This window comes from Colobus angolensis, unplaced genomic scaffold (genome assembly GCF_000951035.1).
Source record: "Colobus angolensis palliatus isolate OR3802 unplaced genomic scaffold, Cang.pa_1.0 Scaffold6, whole genome shotgun sequence".
NCBI classification, from domain to species: domain Eukaryota; kingdom Metazoa; phylum Chordata; class Mammalia; order Primates; family Cercopithecidae; genus Colobus; species Colobus angolensis.
The window spans coordinates 11857061-11875103 of NW_012119598.1; the positions used below are offsets into that span (position 1 = coordinate 11857061).

Sequence of the window (18043 nt, forward strand, 5' to 3'; positions counted from 1 at the left end):
TCGCTCACCGCCGTCCGCGCCCGCCGCCTTTCTGCCCCCAAGATGTGGCACAGCGTCGGGCTGACCCTGCTTGTGTTCGTGGCTACTCTGCTGATCGTCCTGCTGCTGATGGTGTGCGGTGAGTGGGGGCGGCAGCCGCGGGGCAGTTCCACACGCCGGGTCGCTGATCTGCTGCTTTTTTTTTGTTTTTGTTTTTTGTTTTTGTTTTGTTTTTTTTGTTTGTTTAAAAAAGGGCGTGGACGGACAAGTGTCTTAAAATCATCTGTTGTCCCTTAGCCTCTAGGGCTGAGCGCAGAGGTGGGCCGTTTACCCATGGGCGGCCCTCGGGCATCCTGGGGGAGGGAAAGGATAGGCTTCAGGGCTTCCTGACTCTGAGTGAAACTCTGTCTTGCTTCACCGGCAGCGTCTGCTCTTGATTTCATTCTCACCACAGGCTGCCCAGATTGTAACCTTGGCCTGCATTCGAAGGTGAAGTGATTGGTTAGTCCTTTTTCATCTGCACAGATTCTTACCTTCATGATGACAGGTGTCCCCTTCGTTTCATCAGCGGGTGGGCTAGAGTTGGGTTTCCAGCACCCATTCAATTGTTTACTCAGAGTTCAGCCTTAAACTCAATTGCAAGCAGAGATGTCGAGACCAGGCAGAGCTTAAAAACACCGGCTATATTAAACTTCCAGGGTCAGGTAACCTAACTCTCAGTTCTATAATAATGGTGCTATTTTGAATGCTGTGCGTATTTTCCTTCTTGGAATGAGAGGACGTTCAACTTTCTTCTTAAGATAATATTAGCCCAATTTTAGATCTTTTTGATTTCTTCGTACATATATAGTAGCTGATAACCACAGGTCTCTTAGCAAAGTGGCTGAGCAATTGTGAAAATCTAAAAAGTATATAGAACACATGTCAGTGAGTTTACACATATTTATGAAACTGAAGTATGGGTTCAGGTTGATGTAATAAGGGGTCAGAATTCATACAGATACTATAGGGCGTGTTCACTACACGATAAATGTACAAATTATTAGTGATGCTATGGAAGACGTGTGTGCACTTGTGCATATGCGTATATATGTATTTATAAACTTGTAGGTTTATTTTATTTTATTTTTTGAGATGGAGTCTCGTTCTTGTCGCCCAGGCAGGAGTGCAATGGCCTGATCTTGGCCCACTGTAACCTCCGCCTCCTGGGTTTAAGTGATTTTCCTGCCTCAGCCTCTGGAGTAGCTGTAGCCGGGATTACAGGTGCCCACCACCATGACCAGCTAATTTTTGTATTTTTAGTAGAGATGGGGTTTAACCGCGTTGGCCAGGCTGGTCTTGAACTCTTGACCTCATGAGATCCACCTGCCTTGGCCTCCCAAAGTGCTGGGATTACAGGCATGAGCCACCGCGCCTGGCCTTTTATGTATGTTTAAAATTTGTTGTGCCTTACTATAACACCAGATTAAAGTTTCTAATTTACAGCTTTTCTTTTCTGATGCGATAAAGCAATTGAATAACTTTTCTTAATTTTTTGCTTGTGATGTCAACAAGCAGAAGAATATTAGAATATTGAACTAATTGTAGATGTTTAAGGTTCTTGAAGTAAGGAGAACAAAATCCTTGTGATATGTTTGGATGTGGGGAAGGAGGGAAAGCATTTATTACCCTTTCTAGTTTGAAAATGCAAGCTACCTGGACATGGGAATGTGACATGTAGACCCTACCATACCTTGGCTAGGATATTTGGCAAATTTACTTCTGTGACTTCAGAATTCCAAATTGTTCTCTCATCCCTAAACAGCTATGTGGTGGTTTAATTATACAAATTTTTCTAAAACTGCTTTTAGTTTCAGAAACATTAAAGAATAAGAGAGATGAAGTGTGCTAGGACAGCAGTCCCCAACCTTTTTGGCACCAGGGACTCGTTTCGTGGAGAATAATTTTTCCACAGACGGAGCAGGGATGGTTTTGGGATAAAATCATTCCACCTCAGATCATCAGGCATTAGTTAGATTCTCATAAGCAGCGAGCAACCTAGATCCCTCCCATGCGCAGTTCACCATAGGTTCACAGTAGGTGCTCCTGTGAGAATCTAATGTGCCGCTGATCAGACAGGAGGCGGAGCTCAGATGGTACCGCTCGCCGCCTGCATGGGCCAGGGACCTGTGTGCTAGGGATGGGGACCCCTGTGCTAGGACACCTTAGTTGTTTGGAATGATCAAGAACTAAAAGCTCCATGATGAAGTAATCAATACTTTTTGTTGTTGTTGGGAGAACTGATGATGGAGTAGCCTCATCTTTTGACTAGGATGGGGCGGGAACTGGGGGAGAGGATGCAAGGATCAGACCAGACTTGAGAGAGAAACTAGAGTGTGATATTAGTTTGCCAGGGCCGCCATGACAAAATACCAGAGACTGGTGGGTGGCTTAAGCAACACATTTCTTTTCTTTCTTATCTTTTTTTTTTTTTTTTTTGAGACGGTGTTTCACTCTTGTTGCCCAGGCTAGAGTGCAATGGCGCGATCTCGGCTCACTACAACCCCCATCTCCTGGGGTTCAAGCGATTCTCCTACCTCAGCCTCCTGAGTAGCTGGGATCACAGGCCTGCGCCACCATGCCTGGCTAATTTTCTATTTTTAATAGAGATGGGGTTTCTCCGTGTTGGCCAGGCTGGTCTTGATCTCCCGACCTCAGGTGATCCACCTACCTCGGCCTCCCAAAATGCTGGGATTACAGGCGTGAGCCACTGCGCCTGGCCCAGTGTCTGGCTAATTTTGTATTTTTAGTGGAGACGGGGTTTCTCCATGTTGGTCAGTCAGGTGGGGGTTGAGCTCAGGTGATCTGCCCACCTCGACCTCCCAAAGTGCTGGGATTATAGGTGTGAGCCACCCATGCCTGGCCAAACACATTTATTTTCTTTTTTTTCTTTTATTTTTTTGATCTGGAGTCTCGCTCTGTTGCCCAGGCTGGAGTACAATGGCACAATCTCGGCTCACTGCAACCTCCGTCTCCCGAGTTCAAGCGATTCTCCTGCCTCAGCCTCCCAAGTAGCTGGGATTATAGGCGCCCACCACTACACCTGGCTAATTTTTGTATTTTTAGTAGAGATGGGCTTTCACCATGTTAGTCAGGGTGGTCTTGAACTCCTGACCTCAGGCGATCCGCCCGCCTGAACACATTTATTTTCTTACATCTCTGGAAGCTATAAGTCAGAGATCAGCAGGATTGATTTTCTCCTGAGGCTACTCCCCTTAGCTTGTAGATGGTGGTCTTCTCCTTGTGTCTTCACATAGTCTCTTCTTTGTGTGTTCTAATCTCTTTATAAGTCACTGGATTATGCTCCCTCACCCTATGACTTTATTTAACCTCAATTACCTCTTTAAAAACCTTATCTACAGGCCAGGCATGGCAGCTCACGCTTGTAATCCCAGCCCTTTGGAAGGCTGAGACAGGCAGATCACCTGAGGTCAGGAGTTCGAGACCAGTCTGGCCAACATGGCAAATCCTCATCTCTACTAAAAAAAAACAATACCAAAAATTTGCCAGGCATGATGGCACATGTCTGTAATCCCAGCTGCTCGGGAGGCTGAGGCAGGAGAACTGCTTCAACCCAGTAGGCGGAGGGTGCAGTGAGCCGACATTGCACCATAGCACTCCAGCCTGGGTGACAAGAGTAAAACTCTGTCTTGAAAAAAAAAAAAATCAGAAATATATTGTCTTCTCCATGCCCACCACCACCTTCATCTTCAGCCTGCATTAGTCTCCTAACTAGTCTTTTTTCCAACCCATCTTAAATCACTTTTCACATACTAGCCACACTGTTTTATGAAGAATATTTTATCACCAGTCTAGTTTCAAAAGTCAATAGTACTTATGAAGAACTGGTTCCTTTCAACTCTGTTTCACTATTTTCCTGGTTATTTTCTTTCATATTTCTAAATAACATTCATTACTATCTCTTGATTTTGCATTTTTAGACATTATTAACCATGGTAGATGCTCCACCCATTTCTTTCTCTCCTTGCCATTGAAATACATTTAGTTGACTTAATAGTGTGGATTTATATTTTGACTCTATAAACATTATTCTCTGCTGGTTAAATAGTGTAATATGACCACACTTTCATTCTTACATGATTCTTCATTTTTTTTTTTTTTTGAGACGGAGTCTGGCTCTGTTGCCCAAGCTGGGGTGCAGTGGCCAGATCTCAGCTCACTGCAAGCTCCACCTCCCAGGTTTACGCCATTCTCCTGCCTCAGCCTCCCTAGTAGCTGGAACTACAGGCGCCCGCCACCTCGCCCGGCTAGTTTTTTGTATTTTTTAGTAGAGACGGGGTTTCACCGTGTTAGCCAGGATGGTCTCTATCTCCTGACCTCGTGATCCGCCCGTCTCGGCTTCCCAAAGTGCTGGGATTACAGGTTTGAACCACCGTGCCCGGCCGATTCTTCATTTTTTTGAAGTTAATACATAATTGCCTTTTTAGCTTACCTACTGTTGCTTTGGTACATTGTTGGTTTTTTTTTTGTTTTGTTTTCTGAGAGGGAGTCTCACTCTGTTGCCCAGACTGGAGTCCAGTGGCGTGATCTCGGCTCACTGCAACCTTCACCTCCTGGGTTTGAGCGATTCTCCTGCCTCAGCCTCCTGAGTAGCTGGGACTACAGGTGCCTGCCACCACGCCCAGCTAATTTTTTGTATTTTTAGTGGAGACGAGGTTTCACCATGTTAGCCAGGATGGTCTTGATCTCCTGACCTTGTGATCCACCCGCCTTGGCCTTCCAAAGTACTGGGATTACAGGCGTGAGCCACCATGCCTGGCCTGCTTTGGTACATTGTTATGTGCCCTCTACCAGATGTTCCACAATCTCTTACACTCATCAGTAGTATTTCCCACATGTTCAAATGGAATGCTTTTCCCCTCCTTCCCCCCCACTCCAGAACCTTCCTTCTTTCTCAACAGCTGTCATTCGGCAGAAAGTTGTACTTTCTCTGTCCTGTTCTGTACCCTGTTTTCTGGGTCTCATGTCATTATCTTTTTCGGTTTCCATTCTTTTTTTGTTGGAGCACATTTTCTAGTAGCTTTTTAGGAAAGAATGCATGAAAAATAATTTTTTGAGCTAATGCATACCTGAAAATGTCTCTATTTGTTTATATTCTACCTTTATACTTGATTGATAATTTGAATAGGTTTTGGGGTTGCAAATGATTTTCACCCAAAATTTGAGAATGGTTACCCCATTGATTTCTTGCTTCCAGGTCTGGTATTGAAAAATTTAATGCCTTCTGTTTCCTTGTCGTTATACATGACTTGGTTTCTCTTTCAAGATGCGTTTTGGATAGCCTTTTTGTCATTGTATACTGAAAAGTCATAATGATGTGCCTTTGTATGTGTCTTTTTCATTTTTCTAGGTCCCTTCAGTTCAGATTTTTTCCTTGTTTCTGGGGAAATTTTCTACTAGATTTGTGATCGTTTTCTCCTCTCCATTTTCTTTTTTTTTTTTCTCTCTGAAACTTCTGGTAGTTGTATGCTGGACCTCTTGGATTGATTCTTTAATTTTATCTTTTTATCTCCTAATTCTCTCCTCCCCCTTTCTTCTGGAGGATATTTGGGGCTTTATCTTCTGTCTCTTAAAATGAATTTTTAGTTGTAGCTGTCCAGTTTTTAATTTCAGAACTTTGTTGTTATGTGATCAGCGTTGGACCTAGGCTGATCTGTGACTGTCTGATCAAGTCACACAGCTGGCGTTGCCGCTTACTAGCTGTGTGGCTTGAGCAGTGCACTCAACCTCTCTTATTTCAGCTGGTAGGTAAATTCACAAATAATTCAGGAATCCTGAGGTTCAACTGTGTTTCTGCTTATTTATCTTACATTGAGGTACTGTGACTGTAACAGAGCTGTTTCTTGCAATACCAGGTTGCAGTGAAGAGGTTTTATGGTAGGGCTTCTGAAGGAGGAGATGGAAGGAAACTCCAAATCCATCTTGGAGGGTTTTGGGGCTAGGGTTTAAGGGTTTGGAGTGGGCAGATTGATTGGTCAAAGAGCCCAGGGGTGAAGCTATGGGACAGGGAGGTGAAGACACTTTTCTTGTGCTGATTTGATTCCTCTGTAGGGTGTCTTTAAACTGATTCCTCTGTAGGGTGTCTTTAAAAGTTTAGGTCATAAACTGGTGACAGCTGTTTTACTATAATTCCAGAACCTGAAAAATGTCTTAAGCAATTTTTTTTTTTTTTTTTGAGACAGAGTCTCATCTGTGGCCCAGGCTAGAGTGGAGTGGCACAATCGCCGCTCACTGCAACCTCCGCCTCCTGGGTTCAAGTGATTCTCATGCCTCAACCTCCCAAGTAGCTGGATTACAGGCGTGCGCCGCCACGCCCGGCTAATTTTTTGTATTTTTAGTAGAGACAGGGTTTCACTATGTTGACCAGGCTGGTCTTGAACTCCTGATCTCGTGATCCGCCCACCTCGGCCTCCCAAAGTGCTGGGATTATAGGTGTGAACCACCGCGCCTGGCCTCATCTTAAGCAATTCTTAAAAGCCTTATGATTCTAACTCAAAAATCTTATTTTTAGGCACCATGGAGATGCAAATGGACAGTATCTAGCGTATTGTGACTTTTGGTTACAAGAAAATGGGTCAAAGTGCAGCTTGATTAAACTACATTGCTGTCCAGAATTCTCAATAACTCTGTGAGGATGACTTTAGTACAGGTGAATATATATGAATTAATTGACTTTTGAAAAATCAATTTTTAAAGATTAAATTTGGTTTTAGAAATTTAAACTATCCTTAGATTAATACAGTTTTACTTAGGATGATGTACATATTTCAAAGAGAGTAGACTGAGGTAAAACGTGTTGATTACAGAAAAGTGTGAACAAATTTTGTAGGTTGTCTGGTTCATTGGTTTTCGTACAATTTACAAAGATGTGTTAAGAAATCAACTTAGGCACCTTAGCAGTTTAGAGAGTTTATTTGAGCAAGGGTAATTCATGAACAGGCAGTGCCAAACTGCAAGCAACTGGGTCTTTACTGCAGAGGTACAAGGGGGAAACTTTTATAAGGTACTCACAGAAGCAACACAAAGAAAATACTTGGTTAAAGTAGAAAGGACCCAGTTAGAGGTTAGTTGGTGGTTTCTAATTGGTTAAGCTTAAGTTTTGTTTGGCTGTTTACACTGAGTTGAGTGTTAGTTTGCTTGGTGCTTTAACCTAAATGGTGGAACTGTTATCAGCAGCAAATCCAATGGGTGTGCAGCAAACTCCATCCTTGCCCCCCGGAGGAGAGGAGGGAATTTGGCTGGGAGGCGTAAGGTAGCCTGACAGTCCCCGGCTCAAGTTTTAGAGCAGGAGTGAAAGTTGTAGAGCAAGAACAAAAGGAAGCAAAGTGCACTTGAAGAGAGCCAAGCGGGTGACTTGAGAGATCCAGTTGCCCTGCTAGGCCCTTGACTTGGGGTTTTATACATTGGCGTGGTTCCAGGATTTCCATTTCTCCTCCTCTGGTTTTTTTTGGTGGCGGGCTGTCTGCAGGCACAGTGGCCTGCCAGCACTTGGGAGGGGACGCATGTGCAGTGTGTTTACTGAAGTTGTGCACGTGTTCACTGGAGGAGTTTTTCCCTTGCCAGTCAAGCCTTCCTAAAGGAAAGTCGTATGCGACTTAAATGCCACTATTTTGCCTCTTAGGGTGCATGCTTGGGCCTGTGCGCCCAACTCCTGAGATTTTATCAGGAAGCTGCTGATGACCAGCTTCAGGTGTTTCCTATCTATTGGGAGCCCATCTTTCTCTGGCGCCAGCTGCCATCCATTATTCTGTTAGTGACACACAGCTTAACAACTGCTTGACCATCACCTGATGGTTGCTTGACATTCCTGATGAGGGGGCCCTCCCCTGCCCTGCTCGTGTCTGACTAGCTACCTGCTCCAACCATTTCCCCCCGTCAAGAGTCTAAGACCCAATTATTTGGGAAAGTGGACGAAGGTCAGTCTTCTTTAACTGCTTCCTGCTGACAGAGGGGCTGTAGTGGTTGTTCTGTGGGTCTTGGCCTCTTGCTAGCTGTCAGAGCAGGATGGCTCTGTGGATTGACAAAAGCCGTATCCAGCCAGATCCACAGGAGATGGGGCAGGATTTCGCCTCTGTCGTGTCCCACTAGTGAGCAGTCTAGGGGCCCTCTTTAGAAGGGTGACTCTTGAATATTGCGAGGACGGCATCTTGCACTGTTTGTCTGAAGCTTTATGGCCTGAAGGCGAGAGGAGACAAATTGAGTTATTAGATTTAGGAGACATGGACCAAAAAGGAGCAAAAGTAGGAGACTAACAAGTGGGCCTATAAAGGGAAGAACCCAAGAGAACCATTTCCAAGTTCCTTCCCAATTTAACCAACCCTGAGTGGCTCGTTCCCGTAAACTGGAGGCTTGATTTAGGAGTTGTCTGATGTTGTCTTGTACTTTTCCTGATTGATTTACCCAAAAGCAACATTTTTCATCTAAGGCCAAACAAATTCCTCCCTGTGCTGCTGTTAACATGTCTAGTCCTCGACGATTTTGGAGGACTACGGCTGCTAAAGAGTCAATTTGTTCTTGCACGGTCGTTAAGGTTTGAGCCATGGTGTCAATGTTCTTGGCTATTTCCTTTGAGAGCTGGCTGTAGGTGAAGGAAGCTTTTGTGATTCCAGCAATTCCGGTTCCCGTACCGGCTAGAATGCCAAGTCCCGCGAGAAGGGGAATGAAATGGATTGCCCTCCTCACCCTGGGCAACTGGGAATTCCCATAGATTGGTATTGGAAGAGAGAGATTGCCAGGGGCTATGAAGATGTCTGGGGTTACGTAGCCTATGGTACAAGTTCCAGTCCAGTTAGTGGGGAGGCATTGGTGAATCGACTGGCCGCAAATATAAAAGGCTCCTTGAGTTTTAAGGCATGTAGAGATATGAAAATGAAATAAGGGGGTGAGGGAGGTTCCAAAAAATTCTGAGACTGCTGATATGCCCAGGTAGCTGGTGGCTATAGTCATGCCTGCTAAGACTTGGACGCAGGGTGTTTGGCTCTGGTTAGCTCCGTTGGTTTTATTTTCCCAAAAAAGAGAATTTCGAGTTTGGTCCAATAGAACCCATTCTGCTGGAGAGCTGAGGTTGGGAATTTGCAGACATTGGTTGTAATCAGCAGGCCGAAACCAGAAATTTCGAGTTCTACATGAGCTTGGGCGTCCCTGGCAAAACTGGGTGGATTTATCCAGCAAAGTTCCCTGAGGAAAAGTAATATTTGGAGGTTTGGGGAATCTTGGTTGATGGCGGAATTGGTTGTGGGTGTATGTTTGATAAGTCTGTTGGTTAGGATCTACAGTGAAAGTAACATTACAGACTGTACTTGGAAGAGTGCCTACATTTGTTCCATTTTTCCTTTTGGCTGTAACACAAATAGGGGCTTTTCCCATTAAGTTGATATTCGTAAAGATGGGTCCGAAAATGGGAGGTTTCTGGCGGATATCAGGGAAATCTTGCTTTACCGTTGAAAGAAGGCTATTTGCAGGTGTCATCAATCCTTTCAGATTAGGGTCCCATTGATAGGAAATATGTAATTCTGCCTCTATGCTTGTCCATTCTCTGGGCGAGGCTGGATAAGCTGTCCCTGGCGTTTTAGTGGAAGAGCTAGTACATAACCAGCAATTGGTGGAGTAAGGGGATCTTGTACTTTGGAGCAGTTGCTGAGCTTTTTCCAATAACGGGAAATCAGGATGGCGGTAGGCTGCTAGTAAAGGCGTGAGAATGAGAACCAGCAGGAGCAGGCCCATGGTGACCTAAGAGAAACTGGTCACAAAACGAGCTGCCAATGGAACTCCTGGTGGTGTACAAGTTAGGGTTAAAATAGTGATAACAATCAGAGCAGTTGCCGATACAATTTCTAGTATTGGGATCACCTTACTTTGAGGCGAAAGGATGTTGGTGGGGCATTACTTATCTTTTTGTTTAAAGAGGAATTTTAGATCTTCCGGTGCCTCGCAAGTGTATTCTGGAGCTGAGGTTGCTGGTTCTGGCTCTGGTGTTTAAGGGCTTTTCCACGGCTTCACTTGAGTGTGATGGATCTAGCTGGCAATCTCCAGTACTGTAATGGCTGTAGGGGTAGATAATAGAATGGTGAAGGGGCCCTTTCAGATAGGAGTTTGGGAATTTGGGGTTCCATCCTTCCAGACATTAATGAGAAGTTGTGAGCCTACAGGATATAGAGGTGGGGATTTTTCCCCTTAAGATTTTGGGTTTGTTTGTAAACCATATTCCCAGAAAGCCTGCGAGAAGTCTGCTAAAGAAGAAACATAGTTGGTGACTTTAGCAGTTTCTTCAGCTAGTAATGTCAAAATATAGGAATGGCCTACCATATAAAGCCTTGAAGGGGCTTAATTGCAAGGGAGCCTTAAGGGCAACAAATCAGAAGGAGGGCTAAAGCTAAGAGGTCCACCCATGGTTGTGCTGTTTTCTCGCAGAGTTTGTTGGGGATATGTTTGAGGGTTTAGTTATTTCTTTCCACTTTTCCTGAAGATTACTGTCTCCTGGCAGAGTGAAGCTTTATGTCCAGGGCACTACTAACCTGTTGAGTTAATTGGGAAATGAAGGATGGACCTTTGTCACTCTGCAATGACCTGGGTTGCCTGAACTGAGGAATGAGTTCTTTTAGGAGGAATTTAGCTACCTCCTGTGCCTTTTCAGTCCTTGTGAGGCAGGCTTCTACCCATCCTGTGAAGGTGTCTACACAGACCAAGAGGTACTTATACCTGCACACCACAGTCCATCTGCCGGTCCTCTGCAGGGCATGTACCTCTCCTTTTACTGATGGAGAGGGCTTCCCCGTATGGGGATTATTTATAGTGCACAAAGTACAGGCTTGACAAACCTGTTGAATAGCTTTATTTACTCCTGAACACCCATTTACAAATTTGCCCTAGATTGTCTTTTCTAAAGTGGCAGGAGTCCTGTAAACTCTTGATGATTTCCATTGGGAGGTTTTAGGTAGATGGAGAAGTTCTCCCAACCTATACCATCCATTGGTTTCTTTTCAATACCCACATTGCGTGGCCCAATCTGTTTCTTCCTCAGTGTATTGGAGAGAGAGCAGTTGCATTGGAGAGAGAGAGGAGCAAGGTCCCCCGAAGGTATCTTTTGAGATGCTTGTCTCTTTAGCTGTTTAGTCAGCTAACCTGTTTCCCCATGTAATTTCATCAGAGCCCCTTTGGTGTCCTTTACTGTGTACTATTGCCAATTCCTGGGGCAAATGAACAGCCTACAATAGCTCTAAGATTTGAGGCCCATACTTAATTTGAGTATCTGGAGCTGTTAGGTACACCCTCTCCTTCCAGATAGCCATGTGGGTGTGAAGCACCAGAAATGTGTATTTGGAATCTGTATATACTCTTTTTCTTTCACCTAGTTTAGGGCTTTGGTCAGCGCAGTGAGTTTGACTAGTTGCACAGAGATCACCGGGGACAGAGCTTTAGCCTGTATAACTTGGTGAAGGGACATTATAGCATACTCTGCATAGCTAGTTCTATCCCTGACAAAGCTGTTCCCACTTGAAAACCATATGTCATCTGGATTATCTAGGAGCTGATCTTTTTAGTCTTCCTGGCTGGCATAAATTTGGTTAAGTATCTCACAACACAAATGTGGTGTTATGGTCTCCTGGTAGTGGCAGTAAGGAAACTGGGTTAAGGGTGGAACACTGCTCAACTATTACCTATGGGGTTTCTAACAACAAGACTTGGTACTTTAGGAGTCTGTTTTCAGACACCGTGTATCCTCTGTCTGCAAGGAAATTTAGTGTTTGGACTAGATGTTGGATTCCCAGTTCTCTTGTTGGGGAGCAGATTAACAGGTCATCCATCTATTGTAGGAGACACTCTCTCCTCTCAAGACTTAGGTCCTGCAAATCTCTAGCCAGACCAGTGGGGACTGTCGCTGAAACCTTGGGGAAGCACCGTCCAGGTGAGCTGTTGACTCCTTCCTTTTCATTCTCCCGCTCAAATGCAAATAGAAATTAAGAGGATGGGTCGAGGAGGAGATACAAAAGAACGAGTCTTTAAGGTCTAAGACTGGAAACCACTGAGCATCTGGAGGTTGGAGAAGAATTACGGAAGAGTTGGGGAGCACTGGGTGTAGTGGGACTGTTTATGATTTGCAGGTCCTGGACTAGCCTGTATTCTTCATTGCTCTTTTTAACAGGTAAGATGGGGTGTTACAGGGTATTAATAATCCATGTTTTTGAAATTTTTCAGTGAGAAGCTGAAATCCCTCTTTGGCCTCCAGCTGAAGAGGAAACTGCTTTCTACAAGGATAGCTAGAAGAATTCTTGAGCTGAATTACTATAGGCATTGCCATTATGGCCTTTTCTGTTATTCCTGAGGCCCAGACCTCTGGATCAATGGAAAGGTCTGTGAGCAGTTCATCCTTGTGTATGGTTTCCTTGAGGCATAAGATTGCATTTGAAAAAGGGGGTGTTGGCCCTGGCGGAAAGGTTAACTGAGCCCCTAGTCTGAACAAAATATCCCTACCCAAAAGGTGTGTAGGGTATTCTGGCATCACTAAAAATGAATGAGAAGAGATGGTTTTCCCCCACAGGCAGCACAGAGGAGAAGTAAACCTCCAGGTTTTGGGCACTTCATATTCTCCCAGGAGGATAATTGCCTGGGAAAAGAGGTAAGCACTGAGCAGGCAGCCCTCATGTCCAAAAGAAAACTTACAGTCCTGCTAGGCACATCCAAGGCAGCCCTTGGCTCTGTCCCTTCAATAGCAATATTTGATCCAGGAGCCAGCTGGAGCGTAGGGCCCTTTCACCTCAGAGAGCTGAAGGCCATCCAGTTGGGATGTCCTGAAGGCCTTTCAGCTTTCAGGGTAGTCCTGTTTCCCAGTGGCCAAGCTTGTGGCAATTGGAGCATGGAGAGCTGGGGGTGGGGGTCCCCACTGGTTTGGGCACTGCCTTCTTGTGTGGCCTGGCTCCCCACAGAAGTAGCATTTGGGCAAAGGGATCTGCCTGGGGCTGGCCAGAGGTGGTTGGCGGGTTTGCAGGGCAGTAAGTAGTTGGAACTGTCGCTTTTCCTTTTGCCTGTCCTTTTCTTGAGCACTTTCTTCCTCCTCCTGGTTCTGGTTGTAAAAGACCAAGGAACCTACTTTGCAGATCTCAGGCATGGGGTACTGGGGTCCAGTGCTAGTTTCTGGTGTTTCCTCCTAATATCTGGGGTTGTTTGAGTTAGGGAAATGATCGTTTATGAACAATTGTCCTTCTAGTGGGTCTGGGTCTAGGTTAGTATGTTTCACTAGGGCCTTTTCTAGCCTTTCTAAGAAAATGGTGAGGTTTTCATAAGGCCCTTCATCTGTTAAGGCCAATTTGTTACAGTTCACAGGCTCTGCTCTGCTAGCTTTCATTCCTTCTATCAGACGGAGGAACTTGTGGTTCCTTGCTTATATACTCCCCTGGATATTGTAATCCTGGTTGGGGTTGACCTGGGGAACTATGGTGGCCCCCACAGGGTAGCCACCAGGGTCAGTCATGTGCATTGTGTTTGCAAATTGTTGAACCGCCACTGTAGTGGAGTCACATTCTCCCTTAGGCAGAGTTTGTCCTAATATGACTGAGAGGTCCCTCCTGGTAAGTTCAGATGTTAAGCCCAGTTTGGAAAACACTTTGATATATTTGTCAGGGTCCTCCAGGAACTTCCCTAGTTCCATTTTAATTTGGCTCAGGTGTTGCACAGTGAGTGGAGTCTGGACCCTAGTGGGTCCACTGGGACCACTAAACCTCCTGAATGGGACATAACTTAAGGGGATAGTATCCAGAGGATGGCCCTGGGTAGGGAGGAGAAGGCTTCTGGGAGACTTTGATATAATTGGGTAGAAGGGGCAGTGGGGCTTGAGCTCTGGGTAAACCTGATAAGGGGACTCCTGAACCAATGGGGAAGGGTTTGCATGACTATGGCTGTGGATCTGTTTTACAAGCCTGACCTTTTCAGGGTTATTTCTTAGGGCCATGAAGACCAGTACATAGGGGATTTCTGTCCATTTTCCCTGGTGGTAGCAAAACAAATGTAGTTGATGGATCATATTTAAATTTGTGCTTCCGTTTTCTGGCCAAGATTCCTGGTCCTAGAGCTTTTATTCAAGCCAGGCTGTGTTACAGAAAAAAGCCTTTTCCTTTTTAGGGTTTGGGAGTCCAACTTTTCCCAGTTCTCGAAGATGTATCTGAGTAGTGTGTCCTGTGGTGTGGAGACTAGATTACCCTTCCACAAAGAGAGAAAAGAGGAGAGAAGGGAAAAAGAAGGCAGCCCCTCCAATTTCCCTACTGTCTTTTTGTTGAACTTACAGCATATCAGAGTGGGTAGGGCGTTACCCCATTCATCCATTTTTCCTTTGCGTCTGGCAGTGTCCCGCATTCATCCTAGGGGTTCCAGAATGAGCTGGTGCTTACCAGGTACCCCTAACCTTGGTCCCATCTTGTTTTATGGAGGCACAATTTCCCGTTTGCAAAGAAAGAAAAGAGGTGAGAAGAGGGTGTCTCCCCTTGTTCCCTTAGTCCTGTGCCTGTGGCAGACCACAATGAACAGGGTGCCCCCCACAGTTCATCCAAGGGGTTCTGGAATGAGCCACTGTTAACTGGGTACCCCTACCCTGGTCCCATCCCATTTCTGGACCAGCCTTCATCTGTGTTGCAGTGGTAACCTGTTTTGTGTTTGTAGCCTGGAACTAGTCTTCATCTCTGTTCTGTGGGTACTTCGGTCTCTTGCATCTGCCTCCTTGGGCCGTCCTATATCCTTGTCTCCATGACCTTATAGTGACTCTTGTTCAGAGCATTCTAGCAACAAAATGATTATCTCTTTTCTCAGATTCACATTTCCCATGTTCTTTAATTAGACGAGAAGCCTGTTTTTCTGCCAATTGCTGCAAGGGGGCTGGCCTTCCCTCCCTTCAAATACAACTTTGAAGGTCCTGATACATACTGAGAAGGGCATGGAGGTGATTAGAGGAATGGAGGAAAATTTGTATTTGGGATTCTTCATCCTCCCAGGGTAACATGCAGAACAAATGCTTAAATAGATAGAACAATCCTTCTGCTACAGGAGGAAGCGGGAGGAAGCAAGAGGAATACTCACGGAAAGCATTCATATGCTCGCGAAAACAGCAGCCCTTGGATTTGAGAGCGCAATGTTTATTTGCCCTCTAGACGTAAAGGAGGAACCTCTGGAGGACTTGGTGTTTGGGATAAGGGCCTGCAAATGGCAGAGAAAGAATATTCCGACCTCCCAAAGGGGTGCTAACTCAACAAAAAAGCAAGTGGGTGGGGTCCTTAAGGGCCACAGAGTGAGGTCCTATGCAAGCAAGCAAACCACTTCAAAAGCCAGTGAAAAACATGGCCCTGGAGCATCACAGGGATGAAAAGCATATGGTAAGTCAAGGAGCTGGCAGAGCTGAGGTTCTGGTTAGTGTCTGTCCCGGCAGTGAGCCAACAGACAGGAAAAGGGTTGGAGGTCATCCGAACTGGTAGGGTAACAAGTATAAATATCAAGGGACATCCATAAGGGAGCCCATCTCTTGGCTAACACAGCAAGAGCTGCAGGTGCATGAGTAAGAAATAGGGAGTGTGGGTTTAAGGCAGAGAAGAAAGTTGCAGGGCATGCAAAGTAAGAACGGAGAAAAGGCAGACTTACCCCCAAGGCAGTTGGTCCAATGAGTGTGCAAGGTCATTTTGGAATACATACAGAGAAAGGAGAATAGGTGGTGCTGGGTTTTTGGGAAAGAGCTGATTTTAGTTGAAAAAGCAGAGGAAACCCCAGATACTACATGGTGGTAGGTTTTAGCCCCTACCACTCTCATCAGCCTCCTGTCCAGGGGGGTCATTAGTGTCTCAGGTCTACTCAGTGCAGACTCCAAGGTCCTTCCCACCCCTGCAAGCCATCCTTCAGGGTGAGCAGAGAGAGCAGCCAGGGGGAGCAGAGCCAGTGGCTGAGAGGAATCGTTCTAGGGGTTGGTTAGTAAGCAGGAGAGTGCAAGAGAAGAAGGAAACCACATATGAGGGTTGAACGCCTCCAGCCAAAGAAGGCAAGGCGTAGAGATGTCTTACCATTAGGGAAGGTATCCGAGTCACTGCACCACTTGAGAGATCCAACTGCCCTGTTCAGCCCTTGACTTGGGGTTTTATACATCGGCATGGTTCCGGGGTTTCCGTTTCTGCTCCTTGGATTTTTGTCTTGGGATGGGCTGTCTGCATGTGCAGTGGCCTGTCAGCACTTGGGAGGAGCCACATGTGCATGTGTTTACTGAAGTGCGCATGCTTTCTTGAGACATTTTTCCCTTATCAGTCAAGTGTTCCTAGAGGAAGGTCATATACTGGTTAAACTCTGTCATTTTGCTTCTTAGTGCGCATGCTTGAGCCCACTTGCCCAGCTTCGGAGATCTTATCAGGAAGTTGCTGATCACCAGCTTCCGGTGTTTTTCTGTCTTTTTGGGAGACTGTCTTTCCCTTGTACTGGCCTCGACCCATTATTATTATTTTAGAGAAACAGTGTAACGACCGCCTGATCATCACCTGATGATCGCCTGACATTCCTGAGGTGGGGCCCTCTCCTGCCCTGCTCATGTCTGCTTGACTACCTACTCTAACAGAACCAGCTTAACCTAATGGCCTCCTGATTGAACTGCTTTCTTTTTTTTTTTTTTTTTTTGGAAACATTCTCGCTCTGTCTCCCAGGCTGGAGTGCAGTGGTGCAATCTTGACTCACTGCAACCTCCACCTCCCGGGTTCAAGTGATTCTTGTGCCTCAGACTCCTGAATAGCTGGAATTACAGGTGTGCACCACCATGCCCAGCTAATTATTGTATTTTTAGTAGAGACCAGATTTCACCATGATGGCCAGGCTGATCTTGAACTCCTGACCTCAAGTGATCTGCTATCCTTGGCCTCCCAAAATGCTGGGATTACAGGCATGAGCCACTGCACCTGGCCCAAACTGCTTTCCATAAACATAAATTTACCTTTCTAATGTAAATTGAATCATACAACATGCTTTTTATGTTTGACTTCTTTCTTCCAGCATGTTGCTTTTGAAATCTATTTGTGTTGTGTATATCAGTAATACATTCTTTTTTATTGCTGAAAGAGTATTCTGTTGTGTAGATATACCACAATTTGTTTATCCATTTACTCACTGATGGATATTAAAGTGGTTTCCAGCTTTTGGCTGTTATTATTACTATTATTATTGTTATTTTATTTATTAATTTTTTTTGAGACGGGGTCTTGCTCTGTTGCCCAAGCTGGAGTGCAGTGGTATAATCTTAGCTCACTGCAACCTTTGCCTCCCGGATTCGATTCAAGCCATTCTCCTGCCTCAGCCTCCCAAGTAGCTGGTATTATAGGCGCCTGCCACCATGACTGTTTTTTTTTTTCAGTAGAGACAGGGTTTCACCATGTTGGCCAGGCTGGTCTCGAACTCCTGACCTCAAGTAATCCACCCGCCTAGGCCTCCCAAAGTGCTGGGATTACAGGCATGAGCCTGTAGTAATATTAGTAGTAGTTAGTAGTATGATTAACATTCAATTGCAAATCTTGGTGTAGACATATGTTTTCATTTCTCTTGAGTAGCTTTATAAGAAACTGCCAAACATTTGCATTTCCAACAGTCGTGTGAGAATTCGTTACTCCGCATCCGTCACCAATGTTTGATGCTGTTGTCTGTTTTTAATTTAGCCATTCTAGAGGATGGGTATTATACTTTTGATTTTTGTTTCCTTAATGACTAATTATTTTGAGCATCTTTTATATGTTATTTGCCATTCTTTCTACCTTCTGTGTGAATCATCTGTACAAGTTTTTTCTACTCATTTAAAAAATTGTGTTACTTTTATCAAGTTGTAAACAATTCTTTATTCTGGATACAAGTTGGTTTTGTTTGTTTTGTTTTTATTCTATCTGTCTTGCAAGTATTTTCTTCTATTCTGTAGCTTGTCTTTTTATTTTTATTTTTTTGAGACGGAGTCTTGCTTTGTTGCCCAGGCTGGAGTACAGTGGCACAATCTTGGCTCACTGCAGCCCCC

The 18043-nt window shown here is 45.0% G+C and overlaps 2 protein-coding genes across 2 annotated transcripts in view; one reads left to right on the top strand and one right to left on the bottom strand.

The window, feature by feature from the left end:
- Nucleotide 1: 1 nt before the first annotated feature.
- Nucleotides 2-18043, top strand: part of SMIM13 (small integral membrane protein 13) — a 41726-nt gene continuing 23684 nt past the window's right edge. Inside the window, exon 1 of the mRNA XM_011962687.1 lies at nucleotides 2-118. Within this exon, the coding sequence (XP_011818077.1) occupies nucleotides 43-118 (76 nt within the window). The 5' untranslated portion in view covers nucleotides 2-42. The remainder of the gene's footprint in view (nucleotides 119-18043) is intronic.
- On the bottom strand, nucleotides 6933-16232 carry ERVFRD-1 (endogenous retrovirus group FRD, member 1). Its single transcript, XM_011962685.1, has 2 exons — nucleotides 16071-16232; nucleotides 6933-10082 (listed from the first exon to the last, which is right to left on the bottom strand). Exon 2 carries the CDS (start codon nucleotides 9760-9762, stop codon nucleotides 8149-8151), a length of 1614 nt encoding a protein of 537 aa, XP_011818075.1. The 5' UTR covers nucleotides 9763-10082; nucleotides 16071-16232; the 3' UTR covers nucleotides 6933-8148.